The following is a 26,721-nucleotide window of genomic DNA, read 5'->3' as shown; positions in this document are numbered from 1 at the left end:
ACTCATTCTCAACACGCCCCCTCACGTGTAGCGAATTTTCAAGCCTAATACGTGAACAAAACAACGGGGTGACGTGGAGCACATATGGCTGTTTGGCTTCACACAGGGGACAACCTGCTCTGATACCATGAAGAAAGTTGAGGTTCCACCATAAAACCAATTGGCAATATGGGGAGTAACCCAACCTTAAGCTCATGCAAAATCCCTCTTCCCATCAATCTGGGCCTCATTCTCAATAATTTTTAGAGTTTTTACTCGTATATATTTACTCGATTATCCTTTCAATTTCGTTAATTTTGTGATATGTGAATTGTGGTGCAGTTTGTTGCCATTTCTGCTGCTATGACTTGTGAGTGCTCTTTAGATGTACTTTGTTGTTGCACTTAGAATTTGTGAGGTTTTGAGTTCCAATTTTATGGATGACAGTTGTAATGAAAGTAAATCAGGCCGCAAACCAGGCCAAACAGAAGCCCTTTTATATTAATAGCGCAACTGACCGGCACTGTGCGCGAAAGCCATAAGAGCTTGAAAATTCCTCACCCCAAGACCCCTTTCCTTTAAAGGGACACAACATTTCTTCCAAGAAACAGAGAAATAGGTTCGAGAATTGTACTACTTGTCGAAATAAAATTGCGAACCCAGCTGCAAACTTGTAATAAAACAGTCTTAGACCAAGCATAAACAGAAAAACTGTGAGTTAACATGTTTAACAACTATAAAATTAATAAGAGTCAACCCCATGTAATTTGGATTATATAATATCTTTTTAACAAGCATATGTCTTTTCACGTGTAAATTTTTTCGCATATATCTTCCCACCCTTCTGTAATCCAGTATTAAATTAAATTCATGAGCTACAAGTTGGTTAGTTTCACTTTCACCTATATGCCTAGTTATCTTGCCGGTAGAGATATGCATCCTCACAAAAAGAACCCAACAAAAATCTCTCTAACAATTCTTCATAAGGAGGAATAAAATCGATTCAAGTCTATGCCCTTGCTGCTAAATGTTTAACAGATCGTTGAATGTCGATGAAATATTTTGTTTTGATAGTTGACAAGTTTTCGATTCATTACTCGTTTAGAGGCCGAGGAAGATATGCAGGATGTACAAGAAGACAAGTGAGCAATATGGACTTGAAAACTTGAATGTTAATTACATTAGAGAAAGAGAAGCTCTTCAACAACATAAAATTAATTAGATTTGATATTAAACTAGTGCCAAACAATTTCATTATTTCACCTTCAAGTTTCGAAAATCCACGATAATGATACTGGATTATGTAATCGACAAACAAATTAACTAACGACATTAAGAAGCCGGCACAGTTGAGTGTCATTTGAAGAGTTTCTTGACAATTTTTCTGGTTGTGTGCTTCTCTCCTGTGTACGGCTTCCCAACTCCACGGAAAATAACCTTAGCTCCAGATAAGTATGCCGTCGCCAGCACAGTTGCAGCCTACACAATGCATGATCAAATTCAGTCATTAGTTCACATAACACATGATCATAGCATCAGCGAAAGCAAAAGAAAAAACTTGAAAACACGATATACCTGCTTTGGACTGGCTGCATGAACAACCACATCTGAACCGTCGTCTCTGGCCTCCTGGACTGCTTCCTTTATGGAAATTGCAGGATCTTTCTCGTACCGCTTCTCAAAAATAGGAATCCGCTGACATGGAACAAAAGTGGTTTCTTAATAATCGGAAGTTAATTATCAGGCTGAGACAGTAAGTAATAATCTTTACGAGTAAGGTGACTCAAACTTAGGTGCAAGGGGTGGGACACTGCCCCAACAAACTAACCAAAATCACGTCTGTGAAATATAATCTTCTTAAGTGAATGTGAATCCTATAATTGAAACTATCTATATAGCTCAGTACCTGGAGTTTCCAGGCATCTCTACGCAGCTGCTTAACAGTCTCTGACCGGAATGTATTACAGTCAGCCACCATAATAACGCTGTTCTTCCGTTCCTTCTGAAGCCGACAAGCAGCCTGCAGCAAGTTGATCACAATGTATGATTAAACAGAACCATTTAGTAAATTAGAGGCCTGCTTGACTTAAGCACAAGAAATAAATCAATCGGGTTAATTACCTTAACTGAACTGATTGCTTTCCAATCTCCCGTGGTGTCAATGTAAGCGAAAACACAGGGTTTCCTTGGCACATTCTTCTGCAGATTCAGTATAGGAGAAGAGTCCGCGGTAGGAGTTAAAATACGAACAAATTCTTCTTCCATTGCTGCCTGCACAGCAGAAGATATTGTTGTGAACCACGGCAACTTTTTACCCTCAAGACTAGCAGCCACTGATTCACAAAGCTCCTCAGCTACGGCCTCGGCCTACGAAAAAGCACAGACAGATTACAAATAAATTAATTAAGAAACTTGATGATCAAGGTGGCAGCATAAGATTAAGTATTAATTAAATTAAGAAACAAAATATATACCACATTCTTGGCCATGATCAGCTTCTCTTTGAGAGCTTTCAAAGCTGGTTCGAGGTCCGACTTCTCCAATGGCATTCTTTAAGAAATTTACCAGCATAATTAGTAATTAATCAACTTAGAGTAGGAATACAGATAAAGATAATAAAGCATCAAGATACATAGAATGACTTACCTCCGGAACATACACGAAAACCACCCGTTATTTTTGTATCCTTCATGTCCAGCCTTTTGCACGGGTTTTGACTCAAAGTAGTCCTCTTTAGGGGACGTGTATTCAATTGGAATTTTAACGGACTGATCATACTCCTTATTAAGGCGAGGGTATTCAATAGGATATTTGACGGACTCAAACTCCTCGTCAAGGGAAGGGTACTGAATTGGTATTTTAACGTAGTTCATAAGTTGTTTAAAAGGTTCATCAAAATCATTGTAGACGTCCCTCCTCGTCGGATCATAAATCTCCAAGAACTTATGCTTTGCCATCGAAAGCAGTTCATCCACATACCAGACGTCATGGAAGGTTTTCTGATCATAAACAGAGAGAAACACGAGGCGAAGCTCGTCATGGAAGGTCCATTTGAGTGTGTAAGCAGCCCCTGGGCGATTATAATCCAAAGATGATGTCGCTGCTGCTGCGCCAGACAGTTCCTCCATAAGACAGGATTCGATGAAGTTTCCAAGTACTTCTGATCCATGGCCGTTAAGAGCACTTTGAAGCTCTTTATATGTCCACAGGATTAGTCCTCCCCTGGTAAATATGAACAATTGTTCCAACATCTTCAAGTGATAACTTGAATGCCACTCTGCAGTCAAATGCATAACACATTAATTAACTCAGCAGCCGTAGAATTGAAAGATAAACACAAGAGGTTTATGTCCCCCGACCAAATGTAACTTTTTTTGGTCGAAAAAACAAAAATTATAACTAGAAATTAAGTTACACTACACAACAACAAGAAACAAAAAGTTTACCAAATGTTATGAACTAAGAAGATCGGCAGGCTAAGCGATTAAAAACAAAACTAACTTTGAAGTAGCGTAGGTGCTTCGAAATGCAGGCTCGGTGCTTAAAACAAGATTGGGTTTTGTATGATGAACTCAGAAGAAATGCATCTATCTCACTCTATTTATGCTGATCGTTCTTACTTGGTTGTCAAGCAAACCCTAAGTCATGATCTTCTTAGGAGAATCTGTGTTTAGGTTAACCTAGTATCCTCCCAACCGAATGATTATCTTGATAAGTATCATAATGATTTAATTTTCGATCTCGATTCTTACTAAATAGCTGCAAATGCTTATGATCTAGTGAAATATATGTAACTCCTTGTTTGTTTATTAGATCAGACCGAGATTTCGTCATGATCTCGTGAAATATTTGCCTTTGGTATTGTTTGTTTGCACTGTAGGCCTTGGATTTATGTTATCTATATATGTATATATGTATGCGCGCATGCATCCACCCATGCGGAACTACCATTTATGATCATTAAAAGGAATCTCACAAGTTCATTTTGTATATCGAAGGTGATCGATATCTAGTAAAAATCGAAGTTTATTTTATATATCAACTAGTTCATTTTGTATATTGAAAGTGATTGATATCTGGTAAAAATCATAGTTCATTTTGTATATTGAAAGTGATTGATATCTGGTAAAAATCATAGTTTATTTTATAAATCAACTTCCACCGTAATCTTTTTGTATTCTACACGATGATCTCCCTACAATTACGTAAGTTGGCAAAATCTTTAGTGCAACTAGTTGCATATCTGATTGTATTTGTCGTTTTTTTTACTTAATAAGACACGTAATAAAAAGAGAAATATACACATAGCAAAGCCAATCCTAGTATAGAATGAGCCGGGCTAACCCGGTAACTGCACGGGCCCAAGGACTCGGGGGCACCAAAATCATTTTGTTGGTCTGTGGGTATGCGGTTGTGTTTTTGCAATGTTAAAAATAATTAAAACTCAAATAAATTAGCAAAATAATACAAGCAGCAGTGTTGGTTTTCGCTGCTTTGTTGCATAAGAGGCCCCTTTTCTTCTTTTCTTTTTAAATCTGTAACTTGAGTTTTATATGTAGGCATTGGTTATAGTGTAATTGGACACATATTCATTTCATTTAAATACCACGCACGCAGGTTCAAATCTCCCCAGCAACAAATTCAGATTAAATATATTGTATGGAAGAAAAAAATAGTAGTTTTCTGTATACTAATTTTCACAATTTCATAGTCTTATAGCGATATATATATATGTTTTTTTTTGGATAAAGGATATTAAGAACCTTAAAAATTATTACTGTAATTTGGTATTCATTCATTGTTTATATACAAAAACGAAAAAAACTCAAAACATTTTTCTAATGGGACCGATATTTCCAATTGGTAAAAGGTTAGTAAATTAGAAGGAAAATAAAAAAACACCCTACAACTATAAGTTTAGTACAAAAATACTTATGTCACATTAATAATAGAGCATCTTTGTTAACGTTGCCCATGGCCTCAAAAATCTCAGTACCGGCTCTAACACATTGCATCTAAGGGCGGAGCCACTGGGGTGAGCTCCTCAAGCCGTGTGTAAAGTGAAATGATTTTCCTGCTACCTGTTTTGCAGCTGAAAATTTTACAACGCTACTCGCTAGCCATCTAGAAGTATCAGTTCCTCAAACCACCACTCAGCTAGCCATCTACAAGTATCATTTCCTCAAACCACACTTATTAGAAGGTTAACATTTACTAAACTCTTTATCCAAATCATGGTTTACAATGATACAGATTACCGTTATCGTGCTAGCGTACTTGAAACAGTTTCGATTGCATCTACACCACGTCGCCATCTTAGATGATAATGGAAAGATCATTCTGTTGAGCAGGTCGATCTCAAAAAACGTAAACGCAGGCAATGGAAGTGAGAATTGTTGTCAGCAGTATCGAAACAACATTCACAGCATTGTTGTCAAGAAAGTTAAGACCTGAAATTTGCTCAACTGTTGGCCCCGGCTTTCCAACAACCTGGAGAAACAAAAGAAGTTGGAATGAGATTAGTTAAGCAGATTCAATTGTTGCCTTAAAGATGATAACATCAGATTCGCGTATGCCTTTAACACACCTTGTTACGAACAGTGCAGAATCCACTGAATTGCAGCGTTGCTCCCAAAAGAGAATCAATGACACTACCGCCTAGTCCGGCAAGAGTAGAAATAGGTATCACCAACAGCTGCTTCAGTGCTACATCATATGCGCATTTTGTAGTGAGAAATCCAATAACCACAAATGTCAGTCCGATAAGGGAGCCTGCAGCCGCAGCTGCCAGTAGTCCTGCTTTTGTAACTCCGCCATTGGTACCCTTCCGAACAGGCTGCCAACACAATGTGGAGACCCAAATTAATATCCGTATCTACATATTCAAGCAGCCAGATAATTTCGATTTCTTTGAGCTAGACAAATACATTCCCCATAACACCATAAATGCCAATCATGACAGAAAAAATACTTTATACCCTTAGTCTATAAGGCGATCGGTAATTCTTTAGAACAGTTCAATTCAAAGTATAAAAAGATGCACAAATAACTCTCATAAGCAACAGCATGAACGTAACTAGGCTTTTACAAGGAAGATGGGAGACGACAGGGAACTGCGAAAATGTAATGATACATACTTTTATGTGTGTTCATACGACAATTCAACTGGTTATCGAGTTTAAGGACGCGTATTCTAGACAGAACTTTGATGATTAGGTACGAATAAGAAATTTACCTACACCGGGATGCCAGGTAACCCAACTTAATCACGCATAGAAATGCATTTTTAACTTCCCCACATGGCAATGCGTCACTAGATTGGGATACCGCCACAATGGCATCCCTTTGTAAGGAAGTTCTTTCTCCAGCTCAAGATATATACAGAAGTGCACGCATTTGCAATTTTGCAGGAAGAACAAGATGCGAAAAATTGAAACTTCGGCAAAATCTAAGCTTAGCCCAAGTTGGAAAATACTAAATCGAGCTGGTTATACGAACCTTAAGAGTCGTGATCAGCCGAGGCTGAGCATCGCTGAGAACTCCGAGCTCAGAAGACCAGGTGTCGCCATTGCTGCAAGCATAGTGACCAATAACCCCACCAACGAGCGCCGTAACGAGAACTGAGTCGTTCGAGTCCAAGCATTTCTCCTGCAATCCCGATTTTGCCCACAGAATCAGAACCAACATCGACGCGATCCCACTGTTGGACAACACCTGCACCCAATTTCTCTGGCCACCCTCTTTGAAATCGGCGTCGACGCGCCGCTTCTTGTCTTCCCCGATCTTGGTCAGCTTCGACGATGTGAAGAAGAACATCAGCAGCAGAGCTCCGTACCTTCGATGAGCAAACTTTGTGGGCAATAAGGCTGTTTGGATGCCGAGAAAATAAAAGAAAGTGGAAAGAAAATTCACCTGTATCCGACTGCAATGTGGATGGTCATGACGGCAAAACCCGCGATTGCCCCTGAGAGGTTGAGTGATTTTCTTCGGTAGGATCTCGCGGCGATCAACGACGAGACTAGGACCGCGATTAGCGGTTGGATTAAGAGTTTATCCATGCTTATCGCTCTAAACTTTGGATTAATTTTCGGGATTATGGTGGGAAGGAAGGTAAGGAAACAATGGAAGAAATGGGAAGAATGTCTGTTCACCGTGCACTGCGCCTAATAATTTTTGGCATCTCTTGTATTTTCTGGTGGCCTAGACTTTGCATCTGGGGATAAATTTATTATAATCATACATCGATGTCATGGTATTTTAAGATTAATTCACATAGTAAACATGTTATTTTCTTCTTCTCCTGAAAAAGAAGTGTACTCCAATGAAGAAATGTTTTTTTTTTTTTTAACAAACGATATTATTTACAATAAGGAAGTGGGAGAGTGAGTTAATGTCTCATAATGGACTAGCAATAATTTGTTTCAAATTCATCTTTGGTAAGAATTGAACTTAAGACCTCTCACTTATAAACGAATAGAAATATTACTAGACCGTAGTATTGAGTAGCTCAAATAAATAAAAATTAAATACAAAATAATTAAACCTAAGACCTCTAATTTATCGATGAATAAAAATAATACTAAATTGTAGTAGCAAGTGATTCTAATAAACAAAAGTTAAATACAAAGCAACGTTATCGATTCAAAAAGCCACCATATTTGCGTCCGAGAGTAAATAAGTTCTTCTCCTAAAAAAAGAGTTGGCTTTAAGTTCTAAAAAAGAGAGGCTTTTTGCCATGTACCCCTCTCTCTTCACATCATTCATTCATTCAGTCCATTGGTTTCTTCCATTCACGAAATAAGTCCATTTATTACTTTAAAAGTAATGCTAAAAATATCAAAATTTTGAACTAAATCTTTTAAATCAAATGATATGAATGTTCATGATTAAATTATCACTTAAATGTTAATTAAAGTATTTATATTCTATTGAATCCTCATCATTTAGTTTACAAATTTAATTTAAAATTTTGATATTCTTAATATTATTTTTATTTTAACAGTCATACCGTCATATTACATATGACACTCACTTAAACAATGATTTAAAGTCGGCGCCCGCCAAGTGTTGCTGAGTAAGTTGTCTTATAAATAAAGAATAAATATCAATTAGTCGGGTAGAAAGTTGATTTAAGCGAATGAGGATCCTCTTTGTGAGGATCCTAAACATCCTCAAATCGTATTCGTTCATCGTATAATCAGTTTTCGTCAGGTATTGTTCTTGTTTAATTTTAAATAAAAATATTTAAAATAATTTATGATCACACGATGTACGAACATGATTTGAGGATGCTCACAAAAAGGATATAGAGAGGATCCTCAATTTAAACAGCCATGCAAATCCCACCTAGCCTTGTCAAGTAATGTTTTGAGAATAATATTTTTGCTACCAATCATCTTATTTTTCCCAAAACTTTACGTTTAATTTCCGCCATTGCAGCTCTACATAATCAATTTTTCTTCAATAATCCGAACTATGATGTTAATTGGGCGAATACGACTCTGTATTCCATAATTTAGAACCTGCATTCCATCAAATACAACTAAAACCAAGTACAGCATGATCGTCGGTAACAAACTCTATCGGACTCACAAAAGGAGTATCTATTACAACACAACAAGAAAAACTCTTGTTCTGCAATCAGTGCAAATGCAGCTAAACCACCAAAATTCAAAGACTGGATGATACGTTTTCACCATCAAAATCCATATACATATCAAGAACCAAATTTACCTGACAGAGTCAAAGCGTGATGAGAATAAAAGAAACGACAAAGTCAACAAAATCCTCCTCTTCCTCTTCCTCTCCCTCTACTCCTCCCCCGTCCCCTTCCTCGTCCCCTCCCTCCTCTTCCCCTCCCTTCATAATCCCTGTCATCGTCTTTTTGGTAGCTAAACATGCTCATTTTAATATTCTCTGCATCCACATCAGGAGGACCCTTTTGTACCTGGAGTTGCAGCATATTAACATCAAAGAATTGGAACACAACAACCATGACAATAAGAATGCTTAGAAGAGGCAGAGATACTGACATGATAATCTTCCAAATCAAATTGAGTTTGGAGCTGCCGTGCAAGTTCCTCATCACGACTGCTACTTGTAAAGGCACCTCCTATTGAAGGCTTTGCCCCAGCTTTTATCTTTTCCCATTCATCCAGAGTGTACAGCACGGGTTCTTCCTCTTGCCTCCCCTTTCCCCTAAACTGCCTACCTCTTGAATGCTTGTCATCCCGGTTTTGATAACTCATTGTTTGAAGGAGTTTTTGTGCAGCCGCTTGGTTTTGAACAGGGACAGCTTCAATTGCTGTGGAAGCCATGAACATATCAATATGAAATTACAAATAAAAATTGTTGCACATTTACAATAAATAAATAAGTTAACTAAATGTGTTTCTTGTGTGATTCAAGTAGAAGGTTATTTAATTTACATGATCGTTGATACCGACAAAATTTAGCAGAAATTTGGTTTGGTTTTCCCTCCATTCAAATGATTCAAGTTTTACTCTGCCACCTTACATCTGTCCTATCTACAACTATATATGTGCCACTAGAAATAATCAGTGAACAAATCCAAGTGTAAAAACATCGGTCTCCTCTCAACCTCTTCCCCACAACTAAGTGACATAAAATCAAACTAAATATTACACAAAACCTGGGTGCAGCATAAGATAATAAGTAAAATTTAATAAAAGGTTGAAAGCTGGACATAAATGAAAATCCACCTTCTTTTGGCCTCGTTGTCGTTGCAGAGCCACTAGGTTTGTCTTGAGTTCCTTCATCAAGGAAATCTGCCTTACGAGTGTTATCTATCTCACTTTTTTTATAAGATTTATCCTCGTCATTTGCTTTCAATTGAAGGTTCTGCTGCCTTCCAACTGGTCTAACCTCAGTATTTATGACAATAGGCCCACTAATCTTGGAGCTAACATCCAAGAAATCTGCCAATGATTGCATTTTTCTCATGAATTACGCATGCAATAGAAATAATGACTGGTTAAACATTATGGTAAAAGACATATACTGATAAAATATTAGGAAATCAATAGCTCAAGAATACTGACTTGAAGACTTGTCCTGCTGAGGAAACCGACTTTTAGCTGCCCCAATTTGCAATTTCTCAAATGGAGGGGGGCCTTTACCATCACTTTCCTGTGAAAGCCTTAAAGATGAACGTGAGAACCCAGAATATTTTTTATTCATCTGCCATTCTTCGTAAAGTGATTGAACAACACCTCCTAACACAGTCACAACTTTAGGATTCAAACATACTATTCCACTACGGATAGTAGCTTTACCTTCCAAACGGACCTGCCAATTAAAAAGCAGGACAAAACTAAAGACGTTCAGTTAACTCATGATGCAACCTTATCTATGCACCAGTTTTCAAGAATCACTTAAGAAAGTGGGTTAGAGAAACACCAAAAACTTGTAGTGAAATTTATATCGGGGTTCATAACATACAATAGGCAGTAGCAAACAGGGAACTCCCAATAGTATGATAGTTTCTTCAAACGAGCACCACACATCTCATGAAAAAGTACTTATGTCCTGCCACACTGGTATCCTACAAATTAGTTGTAAAAAAGGTCGTACCCAGTGCACAAGGCTCCCGCTTTACGCAGGGTCTGGGAGAGGTGAATGCCGGCTAGCCTTACCCCCATTTATGGAGAGGCTGCTCCCAAGTCTCGAACCCGAGACCTACCGCTCATGGGCGAAGGCACTTGCCATCGCACCAAGTGCGACCTCTATCCTACAAATTAGTTGTAAATTTACAAAATGTTCCTAGGATCTTCATTGCAGTGTTGAGCACTTAACAAATGGGAGAGGTAATTTATGAGCTCAAGAGCAATAATTTAAGCCTTTGTTCCTAGAATTTAAAATACCCTAGAAGTAGCACACAACAAAATAAAGCCGAAGATAGGTGAATCATTAGTTTTCCAATGGAATTCACCATCGCATCCATGAGGCAGAAAGTGTCAGTTACTAATTTCTGAATAAGTGTTAGTTCTGTAATGTAGTCCCCTTGGTTTTCATTATGTAGCTCAATTCCGTATGGGTTTTAATACTAATCTGAATACAAAATCCAAACAATGTTCAAAAACAAAAATTACAACTCCAAGTTTTATACAATATAAAAAACGCAAGCTGAAAGTTGAGCAAGCACGAAGCAAGAAAGAGTACCTTAGTACCCGGAACGACGTCGTCGGGGATTGCCGGGATATGAGAGTACTCCACGGCTGCTACCTCACTGTGGCCGTCTGTGAGCCCAAGTTTCAAAAGACGCCGACTATTCGAATTCCTTGCAAAATCCTCCACACTACATCTGGTAACGTCTCTCACCCAAGCTATCTGATAATAAACAAACAAACAAACGAAAGCTCACATTTTTCTTTCTGTTTATCCATTTTCTCAGCAACCAAACAAAACCCAGAAAATTCACGAGAGAAATTACGGAGAGGTGTCAATACCTGGAGGACTTTGGGGCCGAGGAGGTGAGAGGACTTTCGGAGTGTATGCGGGTCGGGCAAGGACCTGGAGGAGATGGATTTGAGGTCCACGTTGGTGAGCTCCGATTCCACCGAATCCACCACCGTACGCGTGTCGTCGGACAAGGCGGAGTGGATCAGGATCATCGCCTTCACTTGTTCGAGGTCACCGAAGCACCATCCTCTGGTTCTTAGGGTTTCGATTGCAGCGTCGGAAGCAGCGCCGGAACTCCCCCCATCCATTTTTCAGCGCCTGTTTGCCGCGGCGTTTGATTTTTGGGGCTTTTCTGAACTTTGCGACAGAAAACGGCAAATGTACGGTACAGTCCCAAATGGATCATGAAACGGCGTCCTGAGAATGAGGGCCAATGGCCCAAGATTAAGGGCTACAAAGTAACGGACAACGGCAGGTTGGGTGGGCCGAATGCATGACCAAATGGCTATAGGAGGATCCAGTCCTACATGACACATCATTAATGCTGCGATTATAAGATATACAATGAATTACCATATCCAACAAGTTTATAGTTTAAAAACACATTAACTATAATCATATATTATTTTGGGCCCAAAAAAAAATAGTTATGATCATAAATGGCTGGAGCCCAATATGCTCTCTAGCCCCACCAAAACCCTATTTACTTTTGCATTCTCCATTTCCCCGCCTTTCATTCGTCAGTCGCCACTTATGCAAAACCGAAAGAACCAGAAATGGCCAGATGCATCAAGAACCCAAAGAAAGCCAAAAGGGCCAAGGTTAGCTCGAAATTCCACTACCTTCTTCGTTGATTGTTTAATTATTTTAATAAAGTTAGGGTTTTGTCTTAAATTTTTGTTTAGGGTTCAAAGAAAGGAGGTCGATCTCCTTCCTCTTCAGGACCATCGATGCCGGCGAAGGTATGGCAACTGCCTAGACCGTCTAGCGCCCGCCTAAGCCATCACTGATTTTCTCTAACGTTTCGCTCCAAATCATCTCGGAAGCCTAGTGCCCAGAATCTAGGAGGCCGCCTAAGCCGCTTTTTAGAACACTGCTAATAAGTAATATCAAAACTAATTTGAATTGTGTTATCACATTTGATTGATGTATTAAGACTTGAACCGAATCAAACTAAACCACACTTATCTCTACAGATGAAGTCCAATTATTACATCAATTGCTATTGATACCTAAATGGTAATTGACATATTAATTCTCATAGGCTAAAAATGTAATTGGATTATGGTAATGATTTTCACACTCCGCATATTGTTTACATCTATTAGTTCTCCTTTATTGTGTTCAATATAAAGAATATAACAAACTTGAAGAGTGCAGGTGGACAGTAAGAGAGTACAGAAACCGCTTCTTGTTCTTTTGTCAAATATAACCAGTATGTGTGCAATCGTGTTATAAAGTTCTGGTTCAAATATAAACCGCATATAATGTTGACATTTGTTGGCCGTAGGTAAATTATTGATAACCCATATTTTAAGCATTACCAAAAAGAAGCTAACCTGCAGGTTACCATCGATATATATATATATATATATATATATATATATATATATATATATATATATAGCTGATTATGTATATAAACATGCTTATTGTTTTCTAATTCTTATGGTTCATCAGTCGCTCACCAATATTGTGAGCTACTCTCACCAACCAGTACACAACGAGAGAAGGAAGTCCTCCAGTCCGTTAGGAGGAGATGAAGAAAATCAAGTTAGGTTTTCTGGATGGAGTAATTAAACTACTTACAAGTCACGTCGATTTGAGTCAAAACATGCATGTGCCATAATCTCAACCATGCATGCATCGCTATTTTTTACATTTTAAAGATATTCTTCACGTACAATTATGGTTAGCATTTTTAAACTCCAGACATATGATATACGTACAATCACATTGTTCTAAAAACATTTTCAATTATATAAAAAGTAGTGCTATTTGCATACCCTTTTTTAGCTCCCACACACTTTTGTTATTTTTTGTTTATCGATTTTCTTCAATTCATTTGATTCAATGGTTGAAAATTAAGAAGGATGTGTGTGAAGTAAAAATTTGTGTGTTGATAGCACCACTCTTATGTAAACATCTATGTAGCACCCCCACTTATTTGGTAGATTAAGAGGCGTTATTGGATTTTTGCAACTGTATATGAACCAGCAGTGGTGGTGTTACATATTTCAATGCTAGGAGATTTTTCAATGTATTGAAAATACGATCTGGTACATCAAATGTCATAATACAAGTTTTTGAATACTTAAAAAAAAATTAACTATTTGTAGTGTACCGGGTCTTATTCACTGAATTTTTTTTTCCAAAATTGGGCCTTGGGCATTAAGTTTTCCCATTAATATCCCAACGTCATTGCCAACTAAAGGCAAAGGAATAATAATAATATGCGGTTGGCAGGGAAAAGTTTTCCATTTTGGATCCTTTCATTTTCCAAATGCATACGTATGCATGCTATTTTAAGTTTTTTATTAGTTTGATTTTTTTTTTCTGAATATTTTTTTTACTTGTCACTTGTTTTTTTCCATATAAACAAAATTCTAATCCATAACGGAGATATTTATCATATATGTGTGGTGTAGGAGATGATTTCTTAGCTCGATTGTAAAAGCTACCACATTTTTTCTGCTAGGTTAACCTCAGTCAATGAGAAAGTCTAAAAGATGGTGTTTGAAGAAAATTAAGGCTCTACCATAAAATTAATTGACAATATAAAAAGTAGTTAAACTTACTTATAATAAGTACATATAAGATCATCATTTCTCCGATGTAAAATTCACTCTCAAAAGCATTTTATGATATTGCTAACTATTCATGTACTTCAAAATTGAGCACATCGCAATTTGGGTTTATACTCACGTTAAAGACATAGAAGACTAAAAGAGAAGTGTAAAATCATTGATCAATTCAATGTATAAGAAAAAAGAGACTTCTTCTAGCTCAATTGTAAAACTGACACTCAATGGAAATATTCTAAAGGATAGCATTTTTGGCACTCATTAACCATTCATTTACTTCCACAATTGAGTATTCATATATTCGAGTGACATTATAAATTAATCTAAATTATATGAATGAGGGTCATAACTTGTGTTTATATTACACACTATTTTAATCAACTTGACTATGACTCGGTCTGCATCTTGTTGAAACTAATTTCGCACACCACCATCTAGGGAGGAGTGCTTGAGCAGCGACTTGCAAGAAGGAGCAAACAAACTATGAATTCCTTATGACATCGCTGCGGTACCGGCCAAAGGACCTCCGACGGTCAAGTCAGTAAAGGTTTATGGAGCTCAAGCAATGAGCAAGAGAGTGAGAGCGATATGCATGCAATGTGCACAATATCAGAATGTGAATACCTTTGACAAACCCTAAACTGAGTGTATTTATAATGATCGAGAAAGATACCTTTTAGAATAGCGAATTCTCATAAAATTGGAAGAATTCTAAATGATATATAGTAATAGATATTCTTTCCGTGTAGGACTGTGATTACTTGAGGCTTAAGCCAATCATTAGATTGTACAAATATTCAATACAATAGGAAGCTAGGTCATTGGACCATATCTCGTGTCTTGCAAAGCAAGCATGGTCATTCTTGACAAGACCTGCGGATCTTGCCTACCATTTTGGAGCCCAACTGAGTGTGGTGGCACCGTTGGTCCGGATTACAAAAATGCTTGTATTCTGATCCAATGTACTCGTACTCTGGCTTGAAAAATTAATGTTCCACACATCTTATATGGATTTGACTTCCATGTTTAACTTTACACAATTGGTAAATATGTTACCTACTTACGGTGCACCCACCTTGGACTTAGAGGTGAAAAATATGCCATTGCCAATGTAAGTTAGTATAACTTAAATTACTCATCAAGCATTAGTTAACAAAATTAAATTATTGAAGTGCATTTTGCTTAATACGTCTCAATCGGTTAGACTTAGGAGTTAGAACTAATCCAACTTAATTATCTACCAGTTTGTTAATTAATTCATTTCTTATGTTAGAAAGCATTATATTAAACGTCACAAGTATTAGTTGAGCGTAATAAATTAATTTTTCTAGATTTTGGTTTGAGTAGGTCAAATATTGTTCATCGAAATTGCAAGATTTTGGTACATGCAAGAAGCTATTATGATGAAAATGTCACTTTCTATAGGCTCAACAACTCCCGTGCCATTTGATGAAATTAAGATATTGCATTTACCCTCCACATATCTAAGTAGCCATACGATCATATATAGATAATTATGGACTGAAACACAAAATGTTATATGATCCGTCGTTTCGTACGTGTGTGCCATTATAAGTTTACACAATGCATCAACCGTGAGGAATTGCAGGTGATAGCCGGGAGCATTCTTAACTCACAACGTGTTAACAGTTAAGAATTGTTGACGATCGACAAAAGCATCTCTTACCTAAAATGGATTAATGGTTAGGAATTAAGGAAAATTAATGAAAATAGTTTGAAAACTTTGAGTTTTAATGATGAGGACAAAATAAAGGGTAAAGTGAATAGTACCATGATTGACTTTTTAGTGTAAAAATGTGATTTTTCATTAAAATGAACAGTACCGAGTGCTTTTCGTTAAAGTTCCCTAGGAATTATGGGCTATTGGAACATTCATGACCTACAACACGTTAACTATTAGGAATTTTGGACATCAACGATTAAAAACTATGGATGACCGACTGAATCAACCCTGCCATGTTATGCATTTAAAGGTAGGTGATTGATCGAATCAATTATGACCTACCATGTATCAACAATTAAAAATCGTGCACAACTAAATGAATTAATTTGGACTATATATCAACAATCAACAATTACGAATTACTGAATATAACAACTCTCACTTACAATACATTGTGAATTAAAAATTGCAAGCAACTAACCGTAGCAATTCTCGCAAGACACATAAGTATCGTGAGCAATGGCAATGGAAGCTTCCAAAAAATAGAATGTCTCACCTTTCCGAAGAGATGAAACGTTATTGGTTTTGCCTAGTAAACCTTTCCCCGAAAAAGGTCGCAGTACCAACTCCCCTCTACCCGCCTTTTTTTTCAACTCCAAATCACCCCACGTTATTGACATGGAGAACTTTTTTTCAAAATGGTAGAAATATGATTCGGTATATATATTAATTTTTTTTAATAGATCGATATTTTTATATTAAGGAAATGAGGAGTTCGGTTAAGTCACATAATAGGCAGCTTAATTTGGGATCGAATTCGTCATCAACGATATTCGAACCTAAGATCTCTTGAAGAGGAATATCACTAAACCATAATACTAAGTGACTATCGGTATATTATAATAAAATTATTTGATTTATTTTTTATTTTTTAATTAAATGTACTATTACACTTAAGTATACATGTGTTATTGACATACTAAAAATCTCTAACAAAGTAGAAATACAGTAAATCCCACATTCCCAGCCGTTTCATTCAAATTCCCACGAAAAAACCCCACACACGCACCGGCACCAACCCAACTACACACGCGCCATACGTATAATCCACCAACGGTTCTTCTTTCACTATTGGAATGTTGGAAACATGTATTTTTAGTGGGCCAAAAGGATTTTTGTTTTTTATTCATAGATTTTTCTATTTTTGTATGTAAAAAGATTTAATCGGCCTTATAGTAATAGCACTCAAAGATCCAACTGTTTTGTCTCGAGTGTTTGTCGAGTTATCTTTCTTGTCTCAAATGTTATATTGATATTTAAAAGATGTTAAAATGAGCTCGAATTGTTCTTGAAGAGCCTCAAGCAAAGGAATCAAAACCAAAAACAAAAAGTTATGATTCGTTTAGAAGTACTTTTAAAATAACTCAAAATGCTTTTGGTGAAAATATTTTTTAAACTAATCCTTAGTGAAAATTCAAGTGGATCCTAAAAAACATTTTAAGTGCTTCTATGGTGCTTTTTCTAAACGCACTTAGAGTGCTTTTAAAATCCAAAATCAATTTCTCCAAAAACGGTTTCAGTCATTTTAAAGATACTTCCAAACTAGCCCATAGTTCGTTTCATAATTAAAAAAGAGAAGAAGGGCATCAATTTTTTAAGCCTTTACTTCTAGGTGTGATATTCACACATCTATTTCTACTTTTCACACATCTTTCTAATTTTCAACCGTTGCATCAAATGAATTGAAGATGATCAAATAACAAAAATTAAGAAGAAATGTGTAAGAAGGGACCCCTAGAAAAATCTTGTTTTCAAATTTTCCATATCACGATTAATTCCAGCCGTTGGATGAAATAGAAGCTTCATCTGTAGAGCGAATGGAGTTGATATAACACCCGAGCGAGTCGTGGTTTCAAAGAGGCCTCATGCTTTCTGTCTTTCCCGCGGCCATAAATGAACCTCTCGCTCTATTCCTCCGTCGTCCTGCACATACTGTGAAACACTTTAACGTTGCATTCTAGAGAGAGAAACATGAAATTTTTGAGTGAGAGAAAGTTTGGAAGCTCTATCTCTCATCCGTCTAAACAGACGCCAAAAATTATTTAGAGAGAGAGATAAAATGCAGAGCTCCAACCTCCATTTTCAGCAATCAAACCTGTCCATCTTACGTTCACACTCTGCTTTTTATTAGCTGCTCTCTCTCTAATCTCTTTCTTCAACCAAAGACTGCAACTTTCGGTGGATAGGAGGGGCTTGTTAGGGATTTACCGATGTGGAACTCGGCGGAGAATGTGTTCGCGAGATCGGCGTCGTTTCGGGAGGTAGGGGAGGATGAGGAGGCGCTGCGGTGGGCCGCGTTGGAGAGGCTCCCGACCTACGCCCGCGCCCGCCGCGGCATTTTCAGGAACGTCGCCGGAGGCACTATGGAGATCGACGTCGGCGAGCTCGAGGCCAAGGAGCAGAAGCTCCTCCTTGACCGTCTCATTAGCTCCGCTGACGACGACCCCGAGCAATTCTTCAATCGCATGCGCCGTAGATTTGACGCGTAATCCTCTTCAAATTTACTGGATACTTTGATTGACACTGTTTGGCTGCTGAGAAAATCAATGATTTCAGTATTAGTGCCAAATGCGATTATATTCCCAGCAACCAAACGGATTTTCTTTTTGTTCTTTCCAATCTCGGAACTTTTCTTTTGTATTTAATTTGAATCTGTTTGGCTGCTAAGAAATTGGCGCCAGACTGCAAGTATTGAAGAGTCTTTGTTTTCTCAGCAACCAAACAGAATTTCCTTTCCTTTTCAATTCCGGAACTTTTCTTTTGTGCTTAATTTGTTATGGTGTTCGTTATTTGGGTGTGCAGAGTAAGATTGAACTTTCCGAAAATCGAGGTCCGATTTCAGAACATGAAGGTTGAAACTTTCGTCCACGTGGGAAGCAGAGCGCTGCCGACTATTCCCAATTTTGTTTTTAATATGACGGAGGTATAAACTCATTCAAAATCTCCTTTAATTTTCTTCAAATTACACAATTGTTTGAAAATTTTGCAATTTTTGCATTTTTCGGATGTCGTTTTAGGCCCTTTTTAGGCAATTGCGAATATACAGGGGGCAGAGACACAAATTAACGATTTTAGACAACGTTAGCGGGATAATAAGACCTTCAAGGTAGGTTCTCTATCTTATGTTAGAAAAAAATACTTCAGTCAGTACTCTGTTACTCAATTTCAGTCCAGTGTTTACAAGAAGGACCTATTTATAATTCGGATACCATTGCGGCGGTCTTTCAAGCCATTTTTCTGGCGCGTTAGTGTTACATTGGCTTGGTAAACCGGCACAGTGGCATCCGAATGTCTGTCAGTGTTTACACCTAACAACCTGTTGGTATTGTCTTCTAGGTTGACGTTACTATTGGGTGCACCAAGCTCCGGAAAGACTACGCTACTATTGGCTCTTGCCGGACGCCTGGGAGCAGGTTTGCAGGTAATTCCGTTACTTTTTTTTAGTTTTCATGAAATCATGGATTCTTTGATCATCCTATCGAGCAAATGTTTGAAGGGATGAGACAATATTCGTGTTGTGAAATTACCGCTTTTTTCAGATTTAATGACAGATTTTCTACTAGTTGCTCGCCCCGTTAGACAAGTCCTTTTGCTCATTTGTACTTTGATTATTTTGAAGACGTCAGGGAACGTCACGTATAATGGACATCGCTTAAAGGAGTTTGTTCCTCAGCGGACATCTGCGTACGTCAGCCAACAGGATTGGCACGCGGCAGAGATGACTGTAAGGGAAACTCTTGAGTTTGCAGGACGATGTCAAGGTGTTGGATTCAAATATGGTAAGCTTTACATAGTCATGTCTTTGGGTATGAATCGTGCTTGTTTATATGCTGACATGAATAGTTGTCATCATAGATATGTTAATAGAACTTGCAAGAAGGGAAAAGAGAGACGGGATAAAACCCGATGAAGATCTTGATATATTTATGAAGGTACTTGCACTTGTTAGATATGTCGATTCCATTGTATATGAAATAATTGCTGACACAATTTGTTTTCCAGTCATTAGCTCTTGGGGGGCAGGAGACAAGCCTTACGGTGGAGTACATCATGAAGGTACTTGTTCGATGCTTGTTATTTTCGAATACATACCATATGGAGTCTATGTTTGTTTATTTTCGTTTTAAGAATGAATGAAAATAGTTTGTGAGGTTATATTTTCCCAAAAGCAGAAAAATCTCGTTTCACAACATTCTGGATCACATTGTTAAAATGGGCAAATTGTGATATAAGTTCAAACGAAAAGAAAAGAGATTATGGAGACTTTGTTTTCACAAAGTGAAGTGTAGGGTCAGGGTATTAGGCTTGGTTTCAGTAGATAGATTATATTAGGTTTTTTCATTTATCCGTTTTTTGTTTGGATATCACTGACGTGTATAGTATGTCAGATCTACCCTAGATTTATTCTTAGATTCTCTTTTGGTACTAAAATATGTTTGTCAAAGATTTTAGGGTTGGACATATGTGCTGATACCTTGGTAGGAGATGAAATGCTCAAGGGAATCTCAGGGGGTCAAAAGAAGCGGCTTACTACAGGTGCATACTTCATTCGTTTTTAAATTTTTTGACGAGGGAGGGAGTTCTTGTGCACTAGTAAGGTAAATCTGTTTGCTAATAACTCCAATGTGAATTCCAGGTGAATTATTAGTAGGTCCGGCAAGAGTTCTGTTCATGGATGATATTTCGACTGGTCTTGATAGTTCAACTACTTATCAAATCATCAAATATCTAAGGCATTCAACTCGGGCACTAGATGCAACCACTGTCATATCTTTGCTTCAACCTGCTCCAGAGACCTACGAGTTGTTTGATGATGTTATACTTTTGTGTGAGGGCCAAATTGTGTATCAGGGACCCCGCGAAACAGCTCTTGATTTTTTTTCATATGTGGGATTTAGATGTCCACAGAGAAAGAATGTGGCAGACTTCTTGCAAGAAGTAAGTTTATGGAGAGCTTGATTCGTGGATTTGTATTCTGTTACATGGAATGGTTGGTAATTGTTTTCCTTTTACGCAGGTTATATCAGAGAAGGACCAAGAGCAGTATTGGTCCAATCCTGATCTCCCGTACTGCTATGTTCCACCGGCAAAGTTTGTTGACGCTTATCGTTTATTTCAAGCTGGGAACACTTTGTCTGAAGAACTAGAAGTTCCTTTTGATAAACGCTATAACCATCCTGCAGCTTTAGCAACGTTTCTTTATGGCATGAAGAGGTGTGAGCTTCTCAAAACAAGCTTTAACTGGCAACTTCTACTCATGAAGCGAAATGCATTTATCTATGCTTTCAAGTTCATTCAGGTAACAGTTCACTTCTGAGTTAGCGTGTAGATTACCTTAGTATCTTTTTATTCTTATCCAATTAAAGATGAAATTGTTACGTTGCGCCACAATGAGTGTTTTTTCCGGCTTCTTTTTGCTATCTGGTGCTGATTTCCCAAGTACTATGTTCTGCCTTCCAGCTTCTTTTGGTTGCTATGGTCACAATGAGTGTTTTTTTCCGGTCAACATTACACCACAATACAATTGATGATGGAGGCCTATATCTCGGTGCTCTATACTTTTCCATGGTTATTATTCTTTTCAATGGCTTCATGGAGGTGTCAATGTTGGTGGCCAAGCTTCCGGTACTTTACAAGCATAGGGACTTGCACTTCTACCCTAGCTGGGTCTATACCATTCCGTCCTGGGCCTTAAGTGTTCCAAATTCATTCATAGAGTCTGGCTTGTGGGTGGCAATCACATACTATGTCATTGGATTTGATCCTTCAATTACTAGGTAAATTGTTCGTTCCTTTGGATTTCCGCATACATTGTGAAAATTGGGATGAAATTCTTAGGTTAATTTGTTGAATTTGCAGATTCTGTGGGCAGTTCTTGATATATTTCTTGCTACACCAGATGTCAGTGGCTCTCTTCCGTCTTATTGGATCCTTGGGTCGAAATATGATAGTTGCTAACACTTTTGGATCCTTTGCTATGTTAGTTGTTATGGGTCTTGGAGGATACGTCATCTCAAGAGGTAAACTAACATTTTGTCAATGCTTATGTTTCCAGTTTGAGTTTACAATTTTATTGTTTTCCTTATTTGATTGTGACAGATCGTGTACCAAAGTGGTGGATATGGGGTTTCTGGGTTTCTCCCTTGATGTATGCTCAAAATGCAGCTTCCGTAAATGAATTCCTTGGACATAAATGGGATAAGGTGACATTCCATTTCACTATCTATTCAATTTTGCTTAATGGATTATAATTATCTATTAATTTTGCTGAATCACATGGACATTAACAAAATTCCACACTGTACAGATTTATTTCATGATAAATATATATACATATATCAAGTTAGTCTCTATATATATATATCAAGTTAATATCTAGGATTCTAATTTGGGAACCTTCTAATTCGTTTTTTTCTGTTATTTATGTAGAGAGTTGGAAACGAGACCATTCCATTAGGCGAGGCATTGCTAAGAGCACGCAGTTTGTTTCCACAGAGCTACTGGTATTGGATTGGTGCTGGTGCTTTGCTTGGATATACAGTTCTATTCAACGTCCTCTTCACATTCTTCCTAGCTTACCTTAATCGTAAGTCATTTCTGCTCGTAAGAATAACCTAATTTTCATTTTTGCTCGAGTGCTACATGTAGCCAAACAAACTCAAAGAAAGAAAGCTAATTAAGTTGATGTACGATATATACAACAGCCTTGGGGAAACGACAAGCAGTAGTCACTAAGGACGAGCTTCAAGACAGAGAAAGGAGAAGAAAAGGAGACACTGTTGTTATTGAGCTGAGACAGTACTTGCAGCATTCAGAGTCATTAAATGGTTCGTAAAGAAATTCATAAAATTGATTATGTTTTAGAACAAATCTTTTCACTTAACAATGGATTAGTCTAATTTCCGAAATTCTTGTTCATATTCTGCGCAGGAAAATATTTGAAGCAGAGAGGAATGGTGCTCCCATTTCAACAACTTTCCATGTCTTTCAGCAATATCAATTACTATGTCGATGTCCCTCAGGTGAGACATTAACACTACTCGCACCATCTATTCTTGGAAACATGTTGACTAGATATCTTTTCTGATCGAAGTACAACTGCAGGAATTGAAGCAGCAGGGCATTCAAGAAGAGAAATTGCAGTTGTTGAGTAATGTCACTGGCACATTTAGGCCCGGGGTGCTTACAGCATTGGTTGGAGTAAGTGGTGCTGGGAAAACCACCCTCATGGACGTATTAGCTGGTCGAAAAACCGGTGGGATGATTGAAGGGAGCATTCATATATCTGGTTACCCAAAAAGACAAGAAACTTTTGCGAGAATTTCTGGTTACTGCGAGCAGTCCGATATTCATTCCCCCTGCTTGACTGTTCTGGAATCACTTCTCTTCTCTGTTTGGCTTCGATTACCATCAGATGTTGACTTGGAGACACAGAGGGTATGCTCATAATTTATTTACTGCTTGTGTATGTCTTCATTATAGGATCAACTAATCCATCATCTTACGTAATTTAAAAAAACATTCAGGCGTTTGTAGAAGAGGTGATGGAACTAGTGGAGCTCACCCCATTAAGTGGGGCATTGGTTGGTCTACCGGGGGTAGATGGTTTGTCGACAGAACAGCGAAAAAGGCTAACGATAGCTGTTGAGCTGGTCGCCAACCCCTCTATAGTGTTCATGGATGAACCCACATCAGGGTTGGATGCACGGTCTGCAGCTATTGTGATGAGGACTGTGAGGAATATAGTCAATACTGGACGCACTATAGTGTGCACAATCCACCAGCCTAGCATAGACATCTTTGAATCCTTTGATGAAGTACTCTCTCTCTCTCTCTCCATCTCTCTCCCCCTGTATATCTATACCGATATAATGTCTTGATTCGTCGTGCTATAATCTTATCTGTCATTGCAGCTTCTGTTTTTGAAGCGCGGAGGAGAGCTCATATATGCTGGTCCACTTGGTCCCAGGTCTTGTGAACTCATTAAATACTTTGAGGTTGGATCTTGCACGCCAGTATTTGGTTTAGAAAATGTGAGATTGCATAATGGTGACGATTGTCAACTTAAAATATAAATATTTCCTTCTGCAGGCAGTCGAGGGAGTAGAAAAGATCAGGCCTGGATATAATCCTGCCACATGGATGCTTGATGTTACTTCTACAGTTGAAGAAAGTCGCCTGGGGGTGGATTTTGCAGAAGTTTACCGAAGATCTAACTTGTTTCAGTATGACTGCTTAATGAATTCTGGCTGTGTTGCTTGTTCGGAGAACTATCAGCTTCCTTAACTAACAACCTATCCTCCTTTGTTTCAGACGTAATAAAGAGTTGGTTGAAAACCTAAGCAAACCAAGCGCCAATTCGAAGGACTTGAACTTTCCAAGCAAGTACTCTCAGTCATTTGTCGAACAATTTCTCACTTGTCTTTGGAAGCAAAATCTGTCTTACTGGCGAAACCCTCAGTACACTGCAGTTCGCTTTTTTTATACAGTCATCATCTCGTTTATGTTGGGAACAATTTGTTGGAAATTCGGAGATAAGAGGTTTCCTCTTTTTTCTTATTCTTCTGAATTTGTTGCAACTCTTAAGATATTTCGAGTTTAGATATTTTTCTGCAATTTAGGTTCTATGACAGGACTTTTACTTTCTCTCTTACAGGGAGACCCAGCAGGATCTGTTAAACGCTATGGGGTCCATGTATGCAGCAATCCTATTTAGCGGAATCACCAATGCCAGTGCTGTTCAACCTGTTATTTCTGTAGAACGATTTGTTTCGTATCGAGAGAGAGCTGCTGGGATGTACTCGGCCTTACCATTTGCATTTGCTCAGGTTTGCCTTTATTACGCTATGCTCACTCACAATACCCTGACACTCCTGAAAGCCATCTAATGCATTGATGGGGTGTTTGCAGGTCGTAATAGAGCTCCCTTATGTGTTTGCACAAGCGATTATCTACTGCGCAATTTTTTACTACACGGCCTCATTTGAGTGGACTCTTTTCAAGTTTCTTTGGTACATATTCTTTATGTACTTCACAATGCTATATTTCACCTTCTACGGAATGATGACAATCGCTGTCACGCCAAATCATAATGTCGCTGCTATAATTGCTGCTCCGATTTACATGCTGTGGAACCTCTTCAGCGGCTTTATGATTCCTCACAAGGTAACGGAAAGTGACTGCTTTCTTTCGTCTCAGTTTGCTTAATTTAATCACTTGCGTTCTGTGCTACATCTCGGATGTATAATGCTAGTTTCAGACACGAAACTAGCACGAAAACCTGATTTATAGGTGAAAATACTGATTCATTGAGCTAGCTATCTAACACGCACTTGTGCAGCGAATTCCAATCTGGTGGAGATGGTATTACTGGGCAGACCCTATCGCCTGGAGTCTGTACGGCCTCTTTGTTTCACAGTACGGCGAGGATGACAGTCTTGTGAAGCTAGCTGACGGAATCCATAAGATGCCTGTAAGGCAGTTGCTCGAAGTAGGGTTTGGTTACAAGCATGATTTTCTGGGTGTAGCCGGCATTGCGGTGGTCGGTTTCTGCGTGTTTTTCGCCTTTGTTTTTGCCTTTGCAATAAAAGCATTCAACTTCCAGAGGAGATGATAAGTCCAATTTTTATACCGCATTGCTTTGGTTCTGGGATTATTGCTTGTAATACTAGTACATCAGCTTTTCCTGAAGGAACAGTTGAGGTGTATAGCTACAAGGTTTACATATATTGTATGTTTTACTTTACAAAACTTAAAAATGTTGTTGTAAAGTTCCATATTTTTGGTATGAACGCTTCTTCAACCAATTGGTGAATAAAATGTCATCGTCTTTTTTGTTTTCTAAGGACCCGGCTGATAACATTTTGTGCTCATTTCTCTATATATATTGGCTTGTCAATCATACGCGACTGACAATAAGAAAAATTCAAGAAAGATCCAATGGCCTCGAAGCCAGCTTTTAGACCTTCTCTAACCCTGGGCTAAAACTCAAATTTCCACTTCTATTCTCCTCCAAAACTCAATCCAACCCAAGGTTAAAGTGTGGTTTAAAACCTAAAACTCAAATGGAAGCCAAATTTAGCCTAGGATTAGTGAGGCTGGCCCACCATATATGTATATTTTATTTAGTTTTATATTTATAAATTCATTGATAAAATTCAACGGTAAAAAAAAAAATTTAACAGTCCAAATTTAAAACTAATGGCTAAAGTAAATTAAAAAAAAACTTTCATTTGTTTCATATTTTTTTCATAGTATTTAACGAGTTTCATGGTATTGGTTAGTGATTTTTTAGTATTTGTCAGAATCTAAATAATTTTTCTCGGGTTATGGACACTTGTAAACGATTTGATATATCGTACGTCCGGAAGCATGGTAAACATGACATATAGTGATATGTTCATGGGACAAGGATTGTCTACCCTCCCACTTCCAGTGCCCTCCCGTGCCCTTCTGTTTATGTGGTCACAGTTAAGCCACGTCAACATTTTATATTACTATTCATTTTTGTCTTATTATCTCTATAAAAAAATAATATAAAATATAAACGTGACTTAACCATGACCATACAAAACAATAGGGTACGAAAGAGCACCGAAAGTGAAAGGGCAGACAATCCTTGTCTATGTTCATGTCCGTGGAGAATGAAGGGGGCATGTATGGGACTTTTTTTTAACCTCACAAGTGCAGTGCAGTACGACTTACTGGATTTGTGCGTTGTAGGAACTTTAGGCCACTCATTTTTCAACATTTTCTTTCTCAAAGAGGGAAAAA

General features: G+C 37.9%; 4 protein-coding genes across 4 annotated transcripts; 1 reads left to right on the top strand and 3 right to left on the bottom strand.

The window, feature by feature from the left end:
• Window positions 1-1,122: 1,122 nt before the first annotated feature.
• Window positions 1,123-2,707, bottom strand: LOC126601591 (signal recognition particle receptor subunit alpha homolog). Its single transcript, XM_050268318.1, has 6 exons — window positions 2,626-2,707; window positions 2,454-2,529; window positions 2,101-2,346; window positions 1,886-1,999; window positions 1,555-1,674; window positions 1,123-1,458 (listed from the first exon to the last, which is right to left on the bottom strand). The coding sequence occupies exons 1-6, from the start codon at window positions 2,634-2,636 to the stop codon at window positions 1,336-1,338; spliced, it is 690 nt and encodes a 229-aa protein (XP_050124275.1). The 5' UTR covers window positions 2,637-2,707; the 3' UTR covers window positions 1,123-1,335.
• Window positions 2,708-5,156: 2,449 nt separating this feature from the next.
• Window positions 5,157-7,193, bottom strand: LOC126601589 (protein PGR). The gene is made up of 4 exons (XM_050268317.1): window positions 6,892-7,193; window positions 6,478-6,814; window positions 5,567-5,815; window positions 5,157-5,469 (listed from the first exon to the last, which is right to left on the bottom strand). The coding sequence occupies exons 1-4, from the start codon at window positions 7,035-7,037 to the stop codon at window positions 5,338-5,340; spliced, it is 864 nt and encodes a 287-aa protein (XP_050124274.1). The 5' UTR covers window positions 7,038-7,193; the 3' UTR covers window positions 5,157-5,337.
• Window positions 7,194-8,485: 1,292 nt separating this feature from the next.
• On the bottom strand, window positions 8,486-11,781 carry LOC126601587 (uncharacterized). Its single transcript, XM_050268315.1, has 6 exons — window positions 11,448-11,781; window positions 11,161-11,328; window positions 10,041-10,287; window positions 9,702-9,917; window positions 9,012-9,283; window positions 8,486-8,926 (listed from the first exon to the last, which is right to left on the bottom strand). The coding sequence occupies exons 1-6, from the start codon at window positions 11,706-11,708 to the stop codon at window positions 8,756-8,758; spliced, it is 1,335 nt and encodes a 444-aa protein (XP_050124272.1). The 5' UTR covers window positions 11,709-11,781; the 3' UTR covers window positions 8,486-8,755.
• Window positions 11,782-17,810: 6,029 nt separating this feature from the next.
• On the top strand, window positions 17,811-25,792 carry LOC126603147 (ABC transporter G family member 32-like). Its single transcript, XM_050269891.1, has 24 exons — window positions 17,811-18,433; window positions 18,751-18,871; window positions 18,966-19,054; window positions 19,285-19,369; window positions 19,568-19,727; window positions 19,804-19,880; window positions 19,951-20,004; window positions 20,394-20,484; window positions 20,585-20,886; window positions 20,966-21,247; window positions 21,409-21,725; window positions 21,808-21,968; window positions 22,048-22,151; window positions 22,378-22,534; window positions 22,653-22,775; window positions 22,879-22,970; window positions 23,053-23,385; window positions 23,475-23,765; window positions 23,862-23,945; window positions 24,040-24,173; window positions 24,262-24,489; window positions 24,605-24,776; window positions 24,859-25,113; window positions 25,289-25,792. The coding sequence occupies exons 1-24, from the start codon at window positions 18,159-18,161 to the stop codon at window positions 25,559-25,561; spliced, it is 4,260 nt and encodes a 1,419-aa protein (XP_050125848.1). The 5' UTR covers window positions 17,811-18,158; the 3' UTR covers window positions 25,562-25,792.
• The last annotated feature ends 929 nt before the right edge of the window (window positions 25,793-26,721 follow it).

This window comes from Malus sylvestris, chromosome 15 (assembly GCF_916048215.2).
Source record: "Malus sylvestris chromosome 15, drMalSylv7.2, whole genome shotgun sequence".
NCBI lineage: Eukaryota > Viridiplantae > Streptophyta > Magnoliopsida > Rosales > Rosaceae > Malus > Malus sylvestris.
The sequence above is the reverse complement of the archived record's forward strand: the minus strand, read 5'-3'. Positions and strand labels throughout refer to the sequence as shown.

Bases quoted from the DNA above. Each gene is read 5' to 3' on its own strand.
- LOC126601591 (XM_050268318.1), bottom strand. The intron at 2,347-2,453 runs GTATATATTTTG...GCTTTTTCGTAG, and splicing joins TGATCATGGCCAAGAATGTG to GCCGAGGCCGTAGCTGAGGA. The intron at 1,459-1,554 runs GTATATCGTGTT...TGCATTGTGTAG, and splicing joins ATGCAGCCAGTCCAAAGCAG to GCTGCAACTGTGCTGGCGAC.
- LOC126601589 (XM_050268317.1), bottom strand. From the start codon at position 7,037: ATGGATAAACTCTTAATCCAACCGCTAATCGCGGTCCTAGTCTCGTCG. The intron at 6,815-6,891 runs GTGAATTTTCTT...TGCTCATCGAAG, and splicing joins CACATTGCAGTCGGATACAG to GTACGGAGCTCTGCTGCTGA. The intron at 5,470-5,566 runs GTGTGTTAAAGG...TTGTTTCTCCAG, and splicing joins TCTGCACTGTTCGTAACAAG to GTTGTTGGAAAGCCGGGGCC.
- LOC126603147 (XM_050269891.1), top strand. From the start codon at position 18,159: ATGTGGAACTCGGCGGAGAATGTGTTCGCGAGATCGGCGTCGTTTCGG. The intron at 18,434-18,750 runs GTAATCCTCTTC...TTGGGTGTGCAG, and splicing joins ATGCGCCGTAGATTTGACGC to AGTAAGATTGAACTTTCCGA. The intron at 22,152-22,377 runs GTGACATTCCAT...TTATTTATGTAG, and splicing joins TTGGACATAAATGGGATAAG to AGAGTTGGAAACGAGACCAT.
- LOC126601587 (XM_050268315.1), bottom strand. From the start codon at position 11,708: ATGGATGGGGGGAGTTCCGGCGCTGCTTCCGACGCTGCAATCGAAACC. The intron at 11,329-11,447 runs GTATTGACACCT...GTTTATTATCAG, and splicing joins TCGGCCCCAAAGTCCTCCAG to ATAGCTTGGGTGAGAGACGT. The intron at 8,927-9,011 runs GTCAGTATCTCT...CTGCAACTCCAG, and splicing joins TTGATTTGGAAGATTATCAT to GTACAAAAGGGTCCTCCTGA.